Source organism: Micropterus dolomieu, linkage group LG15 (assembly GCF_021292245.1).
Source record: "Micropterus dolomieu isolate WLL.071019.BEF.003 ecotype Adirondacks linkage group LG15, ASM2129224v1, whole genome shotgun sequence".
Taxonomy (NCBI): Eukaryota; Metazoa; Chordata; class Actinopteri; order Centrarchiformes; family Centrarchidae; genus Micropterus; species Micropterus dolomieu.
In genome coordinates this window covers 9,622,660-9,642,563 of record NC_060164.1, presented here as the reverse complement: position 1 = coordinate 9,642,563, position 19,904 = coordinate 9,622,660, and the positions used below count along the sequence as shown (strand labels likewise).

The 19,904-nt window shown below is 39.5% G+C and overlaps 2 protein-coding genes across 3 annotated transcripts in view; one reads left to right on the top strand and one right to left on the bottom strand.

Annotated features, from left to right (window-relative positions):
* Positions 1-19,904, bottom strand: part of LOC123983817 (calpain-1 catalytic subunit-like) — a 31,775-nt gene that overhangs the window by 4,979 nt on the left and 6,892 nt on the right. The gene's annotated exons all lie outside the window — the stretch shown is intronic.
* rtn4rl1b (reticulon 4 receptor-like 1b) lies at positions 11,973-15,781 on the top strand (the record flags this gene model as incomplete). The annotated part of the gene is made up of 2 exons (XM_046070588.1): positions 11,973-12,437; positions 12,991-15,781. Coding segments are annotated over 2 exons (1,359 nt in total), but the record flags the coding sequence as incomplete, so codon positions are not given.

Below are 19,904 nucleotides of genomic sequence, written 5' to 3'. Positions count from 1 at the left end.
TGAAGTCAGAGTGTCTGATATCAGAGGTTATTCTAGAGGAAGATGGCACAATAGGAAAAGGATGACTTCTTTTTAACTCTGGGGACAGACAGTATTCTGAGAGCTGAGAGCAAGGTATGGACTATAAGGTTTAAGGAGATCAGACAGATAGGGGCTTGCCCATTTAAAGTTTTGTGAGTCATCAGAAGCACCTGATCTGACATGGATAGAGAGCCAATGAAGCGAAGCTAATATGGTAATATGATAAAATGTTCTAGTTTTGTTCAAGATTCTAGCTGCAGCATTCTGAACAATTAGAAGGCTAACATGAGGCAGACCTGACAACAAAACGTTACAATAACCAGGTCTGGTTGAAACAAAGACATGAAAAAGGGTCTCTGCATCAGCCAAGGACAGAAAAGAGATAATTTTAGCTATGTTTCTTAGGTGAAAAAAGGATGTGATTTTTTAATGTGCTGATCAAAAGAGAAAAGGATCAAACATAACACAGAGATTCTTGGCTGTCACAGTTTGAGAACAGTTTTCAAAAGTGACTGTTACTTGATCAAACTTGTGTCAAACAGGGCCAATGATCAGATTCTCACTGTAATCAGAATTCAGGAGCAGGAAATTATGTGACATCCAGTTTTTTACAGCAGACAAGAAGACCTGTAATTTAAAAATTTGGGAATGACCATCTGCCTTTAACAGGCACGTATAGTATCATCAGCATAAAAGTGGAAATTAAGTTAATGACTGCGTATAATTTGGCCGAGAAGTGAAATACAGTATAAAGACAGAAAATCAGAGGGCCAAGATCAGAGCCCTGAGGTACTCCATATTTCAGATCAGAAATGTTTTATGTAATATTATGATAGGAAACACACGCTGTGTTCTTTCAGATAGGTAAGACTTCAACAATGCAAAAGCCAGGCCAGAGACGCCAAATTGATTCAGTCTAGGAGTATACAATGATCAGTGGTGTTAACACACTGATATCAAGTAAGAGAAGCAATATGAGCCAATCAGCATAATTATTCCACTGATCAATACTGTATGTTCAGTATTGTGTCTTCCAATCACTCAGTTTCTCCACAACATAGCTAAGTAAACTTTCATGTCACACTATCGACTTATCATGGCTCCTAAGCGCCAACCCAAGACCTAAAGTAGCATATATTTAGCAATTTATCCGTGATTTTATTGAACATACTGAGGATAATAAGAATAAGAGAAAGAGTCAGGAAAGTGGATTATGGTGCAAGAGTTGCTTGATGAGTTTCTGTGAATATTTTGGTACTTTTGAGTCTCACCAATTAAATCCAATACAACAGCTGTACATTTAAGCTAACTACCATCCACTGGAGTAAAGTGCAAACTTTAGTCATATGCCCGCTGTTTTAGTAGATGTATGTAACACTGTATATACCGCACATACCTCTGTACACACTCATGCCTGTGTTGTGTGTTATGTCCTCCCTCGTGGTTGTCGTTCCACCTAGTGAGTCCTCATGGTCAACTTACTGTCTTTTTAGCTAATGAGCCACAATGTATTGCTGTTCCCTAACACACTTTTCTGCTTGATTTCACATTTCTTCTTGCCTCTTTCAAGCCATTAGTTGAGACTGTTGAAACTTAGTGTGTGTGTGTGGGGGGGTTCGTACATGGAGCACCAAACTCTCACCTGCTATGAATAATTGATCTGCTGAATCTAGGGCGCATGAGGTTTGTATGCAAGGAGGCAGCTGCTGCAGCAGGAGGAGGGTACCTTACAGTTTGTTTTAAGAAGAACATGTAAGAGTTACCAGGAGGTGGAAAGTGGTGAACTGGAAAATGCTACATTTCAGTGCAGGTATGGGTCTATAGCTACTGACCTGATGGTTTCAAAACAGAGGTGTGCCGCTTCTAAATCATTAATCCACAAAAGCCTTTAGAGGCCTTTACTATATGTAGAATGTGTTATGTGTGTCTGCGAGGTTAGTGAATGTCGTTTTTACACGTCATGGTGATAATTAGCAGTTCCAAGTAGCTAAACCAGGACTGACACTGTTACTCACAACAACGTCTAGACGGTGGTGGAAGGGAGGTTGTTGACATTGGGGAAAACGCATCTCAACACTCAGCAACACAATGTACTATCTATATTTCCCATTTATAACCAAGCAGCAACACAAAAACAATATAGGAGCGAAAACAAAGTGGATATTTGTCTAGTAAATAACATGGAATTATTCATGTTAGCACTTGGACATTGTTAAGTCATGCAGTAAACTGCTCTCAGGCCATCCTCACTTGGATTATAGTGTTTGAGCTGACAGATACCTTAAATGAGATAAAAATGCAGAGCAGACTGAGATAAATTGGGGGGCACATCAGTATGCTATCAGACTGATTGAAACGTGTAAATGTATAATAGCGTATTATATTTTTTGTATTGCTGCATGAATCCCAAAAGAAGAAATCAAGTGATTTTTTTTTTACTTTTGGCTGCAGCGCTGCTTTGGCCATTCTGCTCTGCTTTTCTAAACATTGTGTTAATTGACTAACTCCATGGGGAAATTTCACTATTTTGCTCGGCTCCTACCACAGAAACATCAAAGCACAGTGTGAGTTAAAGAAAAGCAGCCCTGGAGCTGGTAATGATTCAAGGCCTTTCTCAGATTTTTCATAAGGCAGATGTTCACGGACACAAGACTTGTAACTTTGTATTCTGATTCACAAAGTGCATAGTTACTTTGCTGTACTCCACTTTACTCCATTTGAGTTAGGAGGAAGTCAGTACAGTATAACTTTTTTCCCTGGCACTTCTTTGTCATTTGCTGCTTTTCACTCCGCCTGTCTGCTCGCTGTCACAGCTTCATCACAGAGACACACAATGATTGGCTATGTTGCACTCTGTCAATGACATGCATGCGTATGATTGAACACGACGCAGGAACTGGACAAGCCAGGCAGACCGACAGACTGTCCAGCCTTCTGGAAGCTATAAACACAGCTTCAAACTCTCTGTACAGAATGCAGAAGAGTGTGTGATGTGTGTCCTTCATAGAACTCTTGTGCTCAGTCTGTGACAGCCTTAAATGGGCTTGGAGCAACTATAAAAAGGCAACATAATTTATCGACATATTTAATTTAATCATTTTCTCCCCACTAAATTCAGAATTTCAATGACATTCAAATACAAAAATTGCTGACCAACCATGTTTATATAGTCAGTTTATAATGTGAAGGTCTCCACAACAGCCTAGTTGCAGTTGCAACTGTCTGCACTGTAGAGGGAGGCTTATTTTTCTCTCTATATCTGCAGTTTATCATCATGTCTGTTTACTTTCTTCCACTTTGTCCATTCCAAATTCTGAATCTGAAGAGATTTATCGACAGGGCTAGCTCATTGACCAGCCACTGCTGCTCACAATATCAAACAACCATAATGTAGCACTTAGCAGACATAAATATCAATAATGTGGGGAACATGCTGGTCCATTTAACCCCAACATAACTTGGCACTCTATGCCAACCTGCTATGTGACTGGGCTTCTGCTCTCTTTACTTTAACTGTCCTTCTGCTTCAGCAAACATAAAAGCAGTTCAGTCCCTTGAAGTAAAGCCAGCCTTGGAGAAGAATGATCAAATCATAATAAATGTTCAGGAAGTGTTGACAATTTACAGTTTCACAACACACACTCTGCTGACACACGTGGTATGAATCAAAGGAGTCACACATGAAACAGAATAATCTAGTCTGAACATTTTTACAGTATCCTTAATGTCCATAGTATTAAAGTCTTTTTATGAAGTAGAGTGATGATGTGAATTGAGGTGAAAGCTGAATGATCTCTTTAATAAGAAAAATTACAAAAGAAAAGGTGGAGAAAAAGAAACATTTGGGAACTCTAACAAGGATTTTCCAAAAGAAAGGCTTGATCTCAAAATCATGAAGATACCCTTAATATTTTGTGAATTCATTCTTTATACTAATTACAAAATAAGCTCTGTGTGAGCTTTTAGTGTGCTATCATGAGATAAGAGAAGAGAACAGTCATGATGCTGCTTCAGTATAGACAGAAACACACACACTCGTGCACTTAAGCAATCTTTCAGTTTTCTGATGCCTGGAAGTCTTAAGTTCAGTCTGTACAGCCTTAAATGGGCTTGGTCCAACCATAAAAAGGCAACTCCTACAGCATTAACTTTTCTACATATGTAATGTAATCAAAGACAAAGTCAGAGTTTATGTATATTGAGTCTACATTTTTTGCTCACTAAAGTCAGAATCAAATACAAAAAATGGCTGAACCAGCCATGTTTAAATAGTTCGTCTCCACAACAGCCTAATGTATAAGCGCATTTTTCTAAACCTAATATTAAGCTGTACAAGTGGTGCAAAGACCTTTTCAACTTTTAAAATCACAAAACAAAATACACACAACATTTACCCCTGTGAAGAATTGAAATTGTTAAATTGCAGTCAACCAATTATCATCAATGGTTGATTGGCTCATAATCACAAGCCTATCATGATGGAGGGTTTTGTTGCCTCTGGTGGCAGTGTTGCTTGACTTCTACTACTGTAATTTGAAGCAAATTGCTCTCCTGCAAAAATGGCCAAAATACGTGATTCATGGACAAAAATGTGTAATAACTTGGATGGGCACTCAAGGACCTGTTAAAAGTCCGACACGTATGTAGTTGCCCTTTCATTCAGAAATAAAATGAACTGCATTTTGCTATGATTATGAAACAGATTTACCAGATATTTAGACTAGCTTATGAGATGACACTGATGCCAAAGACCCATCTTGTAAATTATGAAACAGACTGTAAAGATTTCTCCTTATTTGAAGAGCCTCTACGTTACATCAAACACCTTCAACCATGAAAGATAATTATTAGCCACTCTACCAACGGGAATTGCATTATAAAGGCTCTATATCACTTTTCTGAACTACATATGGGTACACTTGGATGATTTATATAGGTTTTGCAGAATCATTCATTTAGTTTTGCCGGCGCAGTGCAATACTGCCACAGGGAATGCAATATATTTGAATCATTTGGGTTTGTGCTGTCATGAAAAATGAATGTAGCTGGTGTCTGATAGTGTTGCCCCCAACAGTGGTGATTTGGCTGGTGTTCCTGTGTATATTTGTGCATGTGGTGTGTGTGTGTACTGTCTGTTTGCGTGTGCGTGTATGCATGCATGCCGTGTGGCATCTATCAACATTCAACAGAATGCTGTGAAAGTGTGAAGAGCAAGAGACAACTATGTACAGATGTAACCAAGTGGAATTAGCACCTACTAGACATCCATTAAGTGAGTTAAATTTTTGGTTTTAAACATCTGTGGGTGGCTCAGCCATCAGCGATCCACCTCTACCTGGCTTCTTAGCATCTTCAAGTTCCATCTTTGAAATAAATTAGCTTTATTCACCTGCATACTCTCCACAAATCTCCCCCTTTATTCTGTATGTGCTCCATATGCTGCTGCGTGTTTGGAAGAGTTATTTTTAGGCCCTCTGATTCCTCAGCCTGAGAAACACTGCTGTCACTCACATCGTTGCTGCCTTTTTTCATGTATAACTTCCCTCTGGTTTGCTTGCTTGCTTTTATATGTGTTTGTGTGTTGAGACACACTATAAGCAACGAGATCCACATCTCTCTGAAGTTGCAACTGCCTACTTGCAGTTGTAACTGTCTGCACTGTTCAGGTGAGGGAGACTTTTCTCATACTTTCTATACAAACATATTGTTCTTTCTCTATCTGCGTTTATCATTGTCTCTTTTTACTTTCTTCTTCTCTCACTTTGTCCATTCCAAATGTGAATCTGAAGAGATTTATCGACAGGGCCGCCTCATTGACCAGCCACTGCTGCTCACAATATCAAACAACCATAATGTAGCACTTAGCAGACATAAATATCAATAATGTGGGGAACACGCTGGTCCATTTAACCCCGATAAAACTAAGCACTCTTTGCCAGCCTGCTATGTGTTTGGGCTCCTGCTCTCTTTACTTTAACTGTCCTTCTGCTTCAGCAGGGATGCAGTCAGAAACATGAAGCAGTTTAGTCCCTTGACGTGAAGCCAACCTGACAGAAGAATGATCAAATCATAATTAATGTGCAAGAAGTGTTGACAATTTACAATTTCACAACACATACTCTGCTGACATACATGGCACGAATCAAAGGAATGACACATGAAGCAGAATAATCTAAATCAAACGTACAAGCCATGCTGGCCTGGCAGCAGCTTGTGCATTTTGATTTGGGCATCTGAACATTTTTACAATATCCTTAATGTCCAAAACATTTTTATGAACTAGAATGATGAGGTGAATTGAGGTAAAAGCTAAATGATCTCTTTCATAAAATCTATGTCAATCACAAAAGATGAGAGGAAGATGAAGAAAAAGAAACATTTTGGATTTTCCAAAAAAAGAAAAGCTTAAACTCAAGATCAGGAAGATACCCTTAATATTTTTTTATTTCATTGTATATACTAATTACACTATCAGTCCTGTGTGACCTAATTTATTTGTAGTGTGCTATCATGAGATAAGAGAAGAAACCAGTCATGTTGCTTCAATACAGACAGAAACACACACTTGTGCACTTGTAAGCAATCTCTCAGTTTGCTGATGCCTCTGCACCAGAAAAACATCACAACAACATGATATATTTCTAAACTGTTTCCACTGTGCTGCGTTTCTCACAGATCTCAGCATTGTCATTGTTCTCTCCCATTTTCCTTTCATTCTCTAGAAGAATAGTCAAGCAACCTTACGAGGCAATATTGCCTGCAGTGGAGCAGAGGAATGGTAAATGAGACAAAATCTATAACATTCTGCAGTAGACTGTGAAAAAAAAAACAAATATTCCCAAGCAGAAGTGTTGCTAGTCACAGCTGTTGGCAGGAGTGTTCATGTGTGAGTTTGCTGTTCAGTCAGAAAATAATGGCAGTAATCAGTGCTTTTAACAAGTCAACAGTAACATTCTTTAAAAATGGTAATGAGAAATAGCTTGAGTGAAAGTATTAGTTTTGTGCCATTATTGCTGTTTCTTTATCCTTTAAGAATGATAAAGAACCAGTACTTGCAATATTTTTCAATTGTGATTTTGTTACAAAATTGTTAATTAAAATAAATATGCAATTATAGACCCATACTGGAAATGTCAGAAACTAATGTTATATTCACGGCATTGATCAGCTTGCTTATGAATCCAAGGCTTATGTAAACTAATATAAATAGAAAATTATATGTTAAACCAATCATTTAAGATGTTTCTCCTTATTTTAGAAATCAGTATTATCAATATTATATTTGTAGATATATATAAAAAGATGCTTGGGATTAAACAATGTCCTATAATGAAGAACTTACAATAACATATTGGGAAAAAATAGAAATACAGTCTTTAACAAGGCACTCTGAACTGAACAAATATGAACAGCATCCAAACATTACCGTAATATTGCAGTTAATACAGTTATTTTTACCTCACCTACAGATATTGAAGCCTGGCAACAGTGGTGCATATATTGCATGACTTGACAGTAGATGGAAAAATAAAGAGCTGAAGATAGGGAACATTTCAGATTTTTGTCAATAGCTTTCTTTAGACCATCTTGGCCTCCTCCAAATATATATTCAAACTCCCATTGTTATGTAAAGTCATGCAAGATGTGAGACGATTAACAGTCACACATCTTAGACTCAGTTTAGAATGACTTTTTTCTTGTTGTAGTTCAAATACAAATCAAACTGTTATCACATCTGAGATGTATAAATGGCAGTAGAAAACAATTTCACACAAAAAATGAAGCAATCCAGTGTAACTTCTGATGACAGAGGTCACCAGGCTGTTATTACACTTATGGTGTAAATCCAAATACATATAGGAATATAGATAGTGTTTGTGACATAAAGAGATACAGATACAGTGTAGTATGGTACAGAACATTTAACATATAACATATAGTGAAACCTCGTTTAGCTCCACAGAGTAATAGTGACACTGCACACATTTAATAAGATGGGTTTAAGCCATACTTCTCAGAAGAATGAGCCCATTTAATCAATAGTCCAATATATTGCTTTACTGTTATTAACCAGTGAGTGCATGAACATTACTGTAAACACCTTGAGTGTGGAGTGTATCGAGACATTATTTAGAACCAGCCAATAGCAGGAGCGAAAACACCAGGGTGCTTATCAGGGTCTTTGGAGAGACACAGGAAATTGAGTTTGTCCAGTCTAATAATGGGCAGAGTCACGCAGCTCTACAGACGTACCATTTCCCTCCTATTAGCAGAAATGTGTTATTCATGAGGGCAAATCTAGTGTGAACTATGTTTCATTGATATTCTATACACTCACTTCTCATTGTCTGTCAGGGGACCCGTGCTATTCTGTTTTATTAATTTATTTAACTATTTCCATTCCTACAATCCCAAAGAAAAAGGGAACTTGGTGATGATGACGTTACAAGGTTAAACGTGATGCTCTCTGTAAAAAGCTATCAGTAGCATCTGTCATCAGTGACCGGTAGGGAAGAAAAAGGGGGTCATGTGAAGCTGCATGGGGAGAGGCTTGGAGGTGAAAGACTTGTGATGAGAGTGTTAATATACACCACCCAGACTCCTCCCAGAAATAGCTGTGCCTTTTGCTTTCCAAAAACACATTATCTCTCTTTCAGAGCCTCTCCTTTATTCTGCCAAATTCCAATAGGCACTATTGGCATATTATGCTCTGTGGTGTCCAAAGCTATTTATATAATACAATTTGAGCTGAATAGCTCATTGTGTGAGCACACAATGCAGTTATGACATGCATTAATTTCTTACATTTTTCATTTAAAGACAGCATTCCTACACAATACTTATGTTTTCCTCTGTGCTGAAAACCAGTATCCCTATTCAAAGCTCTGTAAACAAGCGTCATTCAGCCTTTTATGGTTGTCATGCCATAATACCATGATCTGATTCATTCATTCCCACACCTGATGCACATGTTAATACTTGAGAATGTATGTCTTCCATAGTGTGTGTCTACAGAGAGCGTATGTATATGCATGCAATAAATCACATATTACAGTATTTCTGTGACGTGCTGTGTGAATGCATGTGTGAAATTACATTTACTTCTGTATTTATAGTCATGTTCAGCGGTGTAAATACATGGGGTGTTGAGATTAGTGAGCTGGCAGGCGTTTAAGTCTCCAGTGGAAGTGCATGTAATGCCAGCTTCAAAAGAGAGCACACATGCCCTCGGTGTGGCTGAAAACAAGAAAAAGGGTGCATGCTACTCCTGCGTCACTCAGTCCGTATGCAGAAGAGAATATATGAGATACTGTCAGCTTCTAAAAATCATCCACATTATAAGTTCACGTATTCTAAAGCAAGGGATGAAGTTCATAGAGAAGAAAAATATCTATCATGTTTATCTCTGCAAATAGAGGCATTGGGCAAATCCGTTAAAAACTTTTAGAGGAACAGATTAGGCAGGGTAAATAATCTAATACTTTGTCCTGACAAACTCAGAGAGACTGAGGGGAGAGAAGGCGCATCCTTATGTGTCCAACGTGATTAGCAGATCACTGATTCAAATTGTCTCACTATCTAGGCGGCATCTACTTTCTCATCCCCTCGCTTTCCCTGTGTATAACACTTATCACTGTCGGTCTCTTGCCTGCTCAGATAATTTTCCTGTTATAAATCTACTAGCTAATTCTATTGACATGCATGAAGTAAAGTGTTGTGAAATAGTTAAAGGCTATATGATTACTGGAGTGAGAGGAAGATCAGATTTATGAATAATGGAATCTCTTGTATGGATTCCTGCTAAGGCAGGTGATTGAAACGAGTATCATTTCATCTCAGAACAAATGTGAAACTAAAAGAGAGATTCAATTTGTTATATTTTATGTGTTCTTTATAAAAAATACTTCTTTGTGAGGGTCAATATTCTAATAAAATGTGAACCGATACCAAATTAAATGACTAGACAGCTGCATCTCAAGCATCTCTTAATGCAAATGTTCCTCAAATGGCGGCTGGAAAATGTACCGTGTCTTGTTTTGCTTATTTGTCTGATAAATAAAGCAAACCTTTATTTCCCAACTGTAATGCAAAATGCTCTCACCTATTTACTTAGTCAGTGGGTGCCATGCTTGATACATCTTCATGGAAATGGCTAGTAGAGAAAAAGACTGAGACAAAAACGGAGTGCTGCAGTCCTTTGCTGCAGAGTGACAAAAGAGTGAAACAGCTTTCTTGTTGGGTCTTGACAGTGTGACAAAGCTAAATTTAGCCAGCAACATACTAAAGGACCTATCCTAATGCAGGTCATGACATGAATGATAAGTCTAAATAAAGCCAAGGCCTGTGTTACTTCTCTCAAGGCATGTCATGGTCTCCAACACAACATATTCACCTGCTTACCAGCACGTATAAACTCACATTAAACCTTCTGACAGTGTTCAACCGTGAGGAAACACCTCATTTAGTGGGCACATTTCTGGTTCAGGAGGATGCATGCATTTCCATTGTTGCCCAGTGGCAGGGCTTAACAAATAGGATTAGATCCGTGCCCGAGAGAACACACTTCTGTTCAGGTGACACACAGCTCCATGCTCCAGCTCTGCAACTAGACACAGAGAATTACTGTTAAAGGTCAGTGGAGTCAAACGCTGAATGTCACAGCTTAGCCACAGTTTGGCGAGAAAATACATTAGATAAATACGGCTGTCTCTGGGTGGAGAGTAATTCTGCAGCTCCTGAATTTCCAGCATAAAAGAACCAGGATTACAGGGTGGGTTTAAAAGCAACAGAGGCATATCGATTAGAGGCAGTGAATCAGGTCTCTGCGATGCTGTGAATAATAAATTGAGTAGAAGACAGCCAGGGGTTGTCAGATGGAACGTTGATGATGGGCTGTGCTCATTTCAGATGAGACTGTGGATAAGTCACATCTCCCATCTCAAGGATCTAGGGAATCATGTCATAGATCAGAAAGAGCCTCAGAGCAGCTTACTACAAGTTTAAATAAGCATTCCACGCTCTATTTAACAACCCAAAAAGACTGATCACAGCCTCCAGTCGCTGCAAAGTAGTGCCATTGGACTCAGGGAAGGGAATGGACACTTAATAGCACCTCTCCCTTCGGTGGCAGAATATTGGAAATGGTAATTTCTGAAATAGTTGCATATGTGTCGATTCAGACAAGTGTTTTGCACCAGGGATCCAATCAGCTTCCCTGAGACGTCTTGTGACTCACTGGAGCAGGTGTTATTGTTTGCTCTCTTCAATAGACTCTTCATTGTGGGCCTAAACATACTCTGTGGATTCAGGCGGTAAATTGTGACAAAGAAGGTCCATCTGTGTAGCACACACTGTGGTACAAGTCAAACCAATCAGAGAGACAAGATATTTGTAAAAACTAAAAATTAAGACAAAACAGAAACCTATGCTGAGCAACACATGTCTCAGCCAGCCCTCAGATTCTGCTCAGTGTCCTTGTTTCCCGACCTGTGACCTGTGCAGTGTGATCTCAAGACTATGATGTCCATTTTTAGGCACAACTGAATCGCTTGTCATCGAATTGTATTCTGACATTTTTGTTCATTAAGTCTGTGTTTGTGGATCAGAGTGGAATATTTTGACAACTATAAGATTGAAATATGCCACAGATATCCAGACTTTGGTGACCAACTGACTGTACCTTTATCGTCACCAGCAGGTTTGACATTTTAAACACATAGGGCCATTAGTATGGTTGTAGACTCTTATGTCATTCAAGTTTTGAATTAAACAAGGGAGCACTATGTCTAAATATTAAAGTTAAAATTAACTCACTTATTAACTCACCTTTTTCCTCTCCTGTCTTTCTTTGTGTGTGTTTGTGATTTGTCTGTAATCCCCTCTCCTTCTTGACTTTCCTTTTTCTCTGTCTCAACCTGTGTGTGTGTGTGTGTGTGTGTGTGTGTGTGTGTGTGGTCACTGCAGGCTGTGGACTAGAGTTCCTGCTGGTTCTCTGTGGGCTCGAGTTTTCCTGGTCCTGCCCCCGTCACTGTATCTGCTACACTGCACCCACCACCGTCTCCTGCCAAGCCCACAACTTCCTCTCGGTCCCTGAAGGCATTCCTCCTGACAGTGAGCGCATCTTCTTACAGAACAATAAGATCCATCGCTTACTTCAGGGCCACTTCAGCTCCAACACGGTCACCCTCTGGATCTACTCCAATAACATCACATACATTGAGCCCTCCACCTTCCACGGCTTCACGCTGCTTGAGGAACTGGATCTGGGAGACAACCGCCACTTGCGCTCCTTGGCTGAAGACACCTTTCACGGGCTGAGTCGGCTCAATGCGCTACACCTGTACCGTTGTGGGCTAAGTTCACTTCCTAATAACATCTTCCAGGGCCTCAGAAACCTGCAGTATCTCTACTTGCAGGTACACTGGACAGTTTCTCTGGTTCATTTTACCACCAAGACTCTATTAGGGCTGTCACCTTTCCAAAAAAAATAATTAGAACTGACACGTATATTATTTGAATGAATTTGAACACAACCCACGTAGCCTAATCCTAAACTACGCTGAAGAATTAACGTTCCTCTGCTGCCTCACTTGAGTGACAACCTGTCAGTTGCATTTTACAACACCTTTATCCACAATTTTTCCATCTTTGGTGCTAAATCCAAAATTCCATTTATCCATCAATTAGTTTCCTCTATTTTGTGAAAAATAACAACAAAACCCTGAAGGCAACAGAGCAGCCAATAGGTCAGATGGACAGTGGGTTTAGGAAAACTGCCAGCTGGAGTAGAAGGCATAGCCTACCAGCCTATAGTGCTTGTTCACTGAGAATTTTTATTATTCTCATAGTAAGCTGATTCACAAAATGTATTTATGGCATGTAGATACAAGTTAAGGTTACTTTAATACAGGAAAATGTTGTTTGTCTAATAGGTTATCTTGTAATTGTGTGCTCTCTGTATCTCCTCAGGATAATCACCTGAAGTTCCTGCAGGATGACACATTTATGGACCTCCACAACCTAAGCCACCTGTTCCTGCATGGAAACCGTCTGCGGAGTATTAACCAGAACACCTTCAGAGGCCTTCGAGCCTTGGACCGACTGCTTCTGCACCAAAACCAGATCGAGTGGGTTGATCGCTTGGCCTTCCATGATCTGAAACGTCTCACCACTCTATACCTGTTCAACAACTCCCTGATAGAGCTGTCCGGACAGTGCCTGGACATGCTGCCCGCCTTGGAATATCTGCGCCTCAACGACAACCCCTGGTCATGTGACTGCAAGGCCCTGTCGCTATGGGAGTGGTTGAAACGTTTCCGAGGTTCAACATCTTCAGTGGGTTGCCAGGCGCCGGCTGAGATGATTGGGAAAGATATAAAGGAGCTGCGCAAGGAGGACTTTCCTAATTGTTCGCCAACTGTACCTAATTCTGAGTCCAGAGCCCAGACTAACAATCTATCTGGTACGGTGATTCCGTCTATGAATCGTGGTGTAGCAGTGGGCTCTGGAGGGCAGACCCACATAGTACACCCCTCAAGGCCTGGCCGTTCTCGGAACTGCACAAAGCCTCGTAACAGGGTGAGCAAGGGAAAGGGTGACAATGAAGTTCACCACTCAAAGGAGGTCATGACAGACAAGGAGGATTCCTCCCCAGATTTCACAGATGGGGGGAAACATGATCACACGTCCCCCGATGGCACCATCACACGGAGGAAGCACAAGTGCACTCCCCGGACCACTGTTCGCCCCCCTAGTGGGGTTCAGCAAGCCAACAATAGGGCAACATTATCCCAGTCCTTACTTCATGTCTGTGTCCTCCTTATGGCCTTGATAACGACAAATATTGACTACATTTTCCGTTGACCTTCAGAGTTTTTAGCAAATGCTAATCACAAAAAAACACAGCCCTCAGACCCTCTCTTGCTCCTGCACTACAAGGCCTGTGTGTCTTTTATGTGTGTGTGTGTGTGTGTGTGTGTGTGTGCGTGTGTGTGTGTGTGTGTGTGTGTGTGTGTGTGTGTGTGATTATATGTGTAAATGTTGCGTAGGGAGCTTTACTGTTCAGACTGATACAGGCATCAAAGCATTAAACATCTACAACAGAAAGACTCGCAGCACAAAAGTTGGAGGGACTGAGAGTGGGAGAATGATGAAAAGTTATTGCAGACCAAGCTTGCACTGCCACTTATGCCAATATGATTTCATTTTCATATGTCTTGGTATCTTATATATTTTTTAACTTCTTTGTTCACTCAACTGGAGCTCAGATAACCAAAATTTGGTGAAAAAGAGGAAGAGATGACAGCACAAATGAGGTAAAACTTGTTAGTTTGTTAGCCCTGAGACTAGCTAGGTCTTCGAGTGCTCCATCCAGCTTTAATTTCTAGTTCACAGTTTGTAAATTGTTATCATGAAAGTAAAAATGGAAAGTCGATGATTCTGTAAAGTCTCCAATGTCAGTCCTATCTTGCTCTCATCCTGTCTGCCAAGTGTATATTTCTGTTGCATCCTTTGCTAACAACAGGTCCAAACAATTGGTTTCTCATAAACAAAAAAGGAAAGTGTAAACATGGTAACAAATGGTCATTCAGTATTAAACATAGGAATGTGCCATTCTCACAACACAATGGAAATCTATAGACACATATGTTTTAAGGCTATAAAGAGAGCAACCAGTTAGTTCACGAAGTTGTAACATAATGCTGGCTTTTTCCAGGTGCTGTACCAACCTTTCTGCCTATTTAACAATACACATAACTCTGCTTCCGTCTTCATTTACAGCACTTCACTCCTTCTGTGCAACTGAATACTAAGCTGCTAATTGTTTCAAGATGACAACGACTGCCATGAGCTATTTCCATTGGCTTGGAAAACAATGTGTGTCTCTGGGAGATCAAGCTGTGAATATTGAGTCTGTCTATACCTTGTGTCAGATGTTGTTCATTTGATTTTTGTAAGACACAAAATGGACCTAGAGATGGATTCCGCAGGGCCAACAGGAGCCTTAGAGGTCAAGGGTCAAACGGGGCTTTCTCAGTTTCCCAGTGAGGTTGTGCTGAACTGATCCCTCCTCAGTGAGGGCATACCTTCCTCAATGAGAATGTGAGGAACACAATTTTTTTTATTCACTTAACTTTAAAGGAATACAAGAACAAGACTCGACAAAAAAACATGTGTGTCTATCTTAAATGACTCATGAGATCAATGAAAGATGAAAAAAACATTTTGAATGGAGCATGGTGAAACAGGGGTCATGCTGAGAGTATGCCTGTTAATTAACTGATGTGATTGTCCATGAATATGGGTTTCCAAGACCAAGACAATCGCTTCTGAAGTAACAAGGGGATGCAGTTCAATGCAGATTGACAGATGGACAATTACGGGCCATCTTGCTGTACTTCTGGAGCTTTTGTGCCTCCGTTAAATGTATTGATAAGATGGTATTTAGATCAATGATGTGAACTGTACCAGTAACAATGGAGACAAGAGGACTTCTTGCAGTGCTGATATTAATCATTAACTGTATACTATGAGAAAAACAATATCAGTGAAATCAATGATGATAACAGGGTTTTCTGCTCCTCCTGTCAGGAGGAGTCTTTTGATTTTTGATTTTCTGGTGATTTGTTTATTTACATATTTTTCATGTTATATTTTTAGAACCTTTAATTGTTAATGCACAATTCCTCACCTCCCTATTTCTTGTCCTAGTGTATGCCTATTCATCTTCTTTCTTTGCCATAATTCAATTGTTCAGTAAGTTAACATCAGAAAACAGTACAAAAATGTTTATAAAGATATTAAAATCTATATCTTCTTATGTCTACCATTGCAGTCTGAGTCTATTTATTGCTGCATTTAAGCATTTTATAGGTTTGCTGAGAGCAAGTAAAAGGCCTGCTCAACCCAGTTTTCCTTTCTTTCCTTTTAATTCATTTAAACCAGAAATTGATTTTGTCAGCAAATTTAGGTTTTTTTTCCACCCTGTTTCCTACTCTATCTTTGCTCTAGTTTGCAATTTGTCTCCTCTGATCAGTTCCTGCTGGCTAAACTATAGCTGTTTCCTACAAACAGGGCCACTCATCCTGTACACATCTAGGGTTTATGCACAGGTTATACAATGCAAATATTAGTGAACATTTGGCTATAAATGGAATTTTAAAAAATTCCATCTTATCAACAACATACAGAAGTTTAATATGAAATAAGTTCCTGACCAACGGGAATGAAAAGAAAATTCAAAAACGACATGCAGACTGTGGTGTGATATATTGCAGTTCAATAAATCATTGAAAAGCACTAAGGATATTAATGAAAGTGTCACATGGAATCTGTAGATATTCCAGGCCATTATTATTATAAATGGGCCTTTGGAAGACAAATTCTATTTCCTCTTCTTTACATTCCCCTCACCGTGATATAAATTGATCCACAAGTAAGTGCTCCATTTAACTTTTTTAATAAGCACAGAAAGATTGGTTATATGCATGGATAATAAGAGTGTGGCATAATTATATTTAAACTGAACAGGTCTGGCATCAGGTGTTTGATGCTTATCTACTCACCACCATGAACATTCACCCCCCTGCCAGCTCATTCGAACACCCACCTCATAACTACTCTTACTCTGCATCTCACAGTGATTTAGCTTCTCTGCTTTCCTTTACATAACTCACTAAAAAAGTTATTTTATTTTGGTGGCAAAATTTAACATTTTATTGCTGGAAAAACCCAAAAACTGAGAAAATTAACAGTTAAATAAAATTTATAAACTTACATTCAATTTTATCACACTAAATCTTGACACTGTATGGTTTGGCCAGAACCCAGATTCAAAATCTTTTCTAATTTTGATACACAGTTAAAGTACTTCTAATCATGTTTTAAAAATTAATCTTTTTGTTTAAATGGCACCAAATGCCTCCATATCCAGTGAAGTCAATGTCATCCATAATGAAGCCCAAAATCAGCTATGGATGATTTTCTTTTTTAATATGTTCATGTTTGAATGACCTGAATGAGATGTTAAATTTAACAGGAAGAATATTAGGCATCCCTGCATCCATTTGTAACAGAAATTTGCAGGAGCTGATGAGGTGTGGATTCTCTAATAAGCTTGTTCATATGCACACAAACATCCATCACTTTAATTTAGGGGGAGAAAGGAAACACGTCAACAAGTGAAGTGCACAGAACTCTATAAATCTGACAATAAACATGCTTATTTGCATGCTTACTTGCAGCAGTGGTAAATGGAACCTTTTAAATTTTCATATAAATGCTATACACTGACTCTTTGTTAAATAAAAGGCAAGACTTAAGTTTTAATTTTTATATATAGGTTGAAAATTGTCAAAATATTTTAAGAGATTTATTTGAATAAGTCATGTACTGACTTTTTTTCATGGTGAGTTTAACTGAGTAGTACACTGGTAGTTAAACTGATTGGATTAGTATGTGTAGTAAGCATCAGCTTACACACATCATCAACTAAGAGGCCTGTTCATACTTGAACAGAGACAGAGGTTACGATCTACACCCCCATATATGACAACCTGTTATCACATGGCTGACGTGCCACACTTTAGGTGTTGTGATAACAACTGAGTTCCATGCACTGAAGACCATGAGATGTGTTTGGAAGACCTAAAGAAGCTAGGAAGTGGACCTTGAGTTGAGATTGTGTTATTCAACTGTTTGGAAACACTGATATAACAATTTTTCATCTGCAAATATAGCATTTTGAAAATGTGCTCATATAACGAAAACTAAAACCTAATAAAATTTTATTGTCAAAATTTGTCCTTGGACTGTCATTATTTACTCTACAACTTCTATAGACTAATTAGGAATAAAACAGACAATAAAAAAAAAGTGATTTCAATATGTAATATAGTCTACTGCAATGATGTAAGCAGTGATAAGTTTAGCAAGCTTTTCCAGGCCAAGTGACATAAGAGTTTTATTAAAATGCTAGTTATACTTAATGCTAGAATAATAAAGCTGGAGTAAATGCAGGCAAAACCAAGGGGAAAAAATGGCTCTTAAGTACCGTAGAGAGGATTTCCAGCCAGAGCTTTTTTTTTTGTCAGTGTAGAGTTTTACAGATAAGTGTTTGATTTTCCTCAACTTGGAAGTAAATTAGTGTCTGTATCACAGAAACTCTCATCTGACTTGACCCAGTTATTTGGAAAGCACATCAAAGGCAGGGACGTAATTGTAATTGTCTCATTGCAGGGTAAATCTAGGAGGGATCAGAGTACAGTCAGGACCCAGTTCAGCTGGAAGATCCTCTGTGTAAAAGCAGGTAGGACACCGACTGTATCGTCAGAAGCTGGAGCCAAAATGCTGCTGCATAATTGAAAGATGAGATGAGGAGAAATAAGTCCTAAAATGTCGAATGTGATATCATTAAGGAAATGAGAAAAGCGGGAGGCTACAGTACATCAGTAATTGAGCGGTTAGAAGGAGGGGAACTGGCTGGGATTCATGGGAGAGGAAATGACACACAAAGGCAACACAACCTGACACGTGATATCACAGTAATGAAACAGAGAAGAAAAACACAGAAACAGTGAACAAGAGGTTCACACACAGGTACAGTGAGGAAAATAAGTATTTGAACACCCTGCTATTTTGCAAGTTCTCCCACTTAGAAATCATGGAGGGGTCTGAAATTGTCATCGTAGGTACATGTCCACTGTGAGAGACATAATCTAAAAAAAAAAAAAAACAGAAATCACAATGTATGATTTTTTAACTATTTATTTGTGTGATACAGCTGCAAATAAGTATTTGAACACCTGAGAAAATCAATGTTAATATTTGGTACAGTAGCCTTTGTTTGCAATTACAGAGGTCAAACGTTTCCAGTAGTTTTTCACCAGGTTTGCACACACTGCAGGAGGGATTTTGGCCCACTCCTCCACACAGATCTTCTCTAGATCAGTCAGGTTTCTGGGCTGTGGCTGAGAAACACGGAGTTTGAGCTCCCTCCAAAGATTCTCTATTGGGTTTAGGTCTGGAGACTGGCTAGGCCACGCCAGAACCTTGATATGCTTCTTACAGAGCCATTCCTTGGTTATCCTGGCTGTGTGCTTCGGGTCATTGTAATGTTGGAAGACCCAGCCTCGACCCATCTTCAATGCTCTAACTGAGGGAAGGAGGTTGTTCCCCAAAATCTCGCAATACATGGCCCCGGTCATCCTCTACTTAATACAGTGCAGTCGCCCTGTCCCATGTGCAGAAAAACACCCCCAAAGCATGATGCTATCACCCCTATGCTTCACAGTAGGGATGGTGTTCTTGGGATGGTACTCATCATTCTTCTTCCTCCAAACACGGTTAGTGGAATTATGACCAAAAAGTCTCATCTGACCACATGACTTTCTCCCATGACTCCGCTGGATCATCCAAATGGTCATTGGCAAACTTAAGACGGCCTTGACATGTGCTGGTTTAAGCAGGGGAACCTTCCGTGCCATGCATGATTTCAAACCATGGCGTCTTAGTGTATTACCAACAGTAACCTTGGAAACGGTGGTCCCAGCTCTTTTCAGGTCATTGACCAGCTCCTCCCATGTAGTTCTGGGTTGATTTCTCCCCTTTCTTAGGATCATTGAGACCCCACGAGGTGAGATCTTGCATGGAGCCCCAGTCCGAGGGAGATTGACAGTCACAGACACAGTCAGACAGTGGACCTTTTTTCACCAAGCTGCTTGGCAATTTCCCCGTAGCCCTTTCCAGCCTTGTGGAGGTGTACAATTTTGTCTCTAGTGTCTTTGGACAGCTCTTTGGTCTTGGCCATGTTAGTAGTTGGATTCTTACTGATTGTATGGGGTGGACAGGTGTCTTTATGCAGCTAACGACCTCAAACAGGTGCA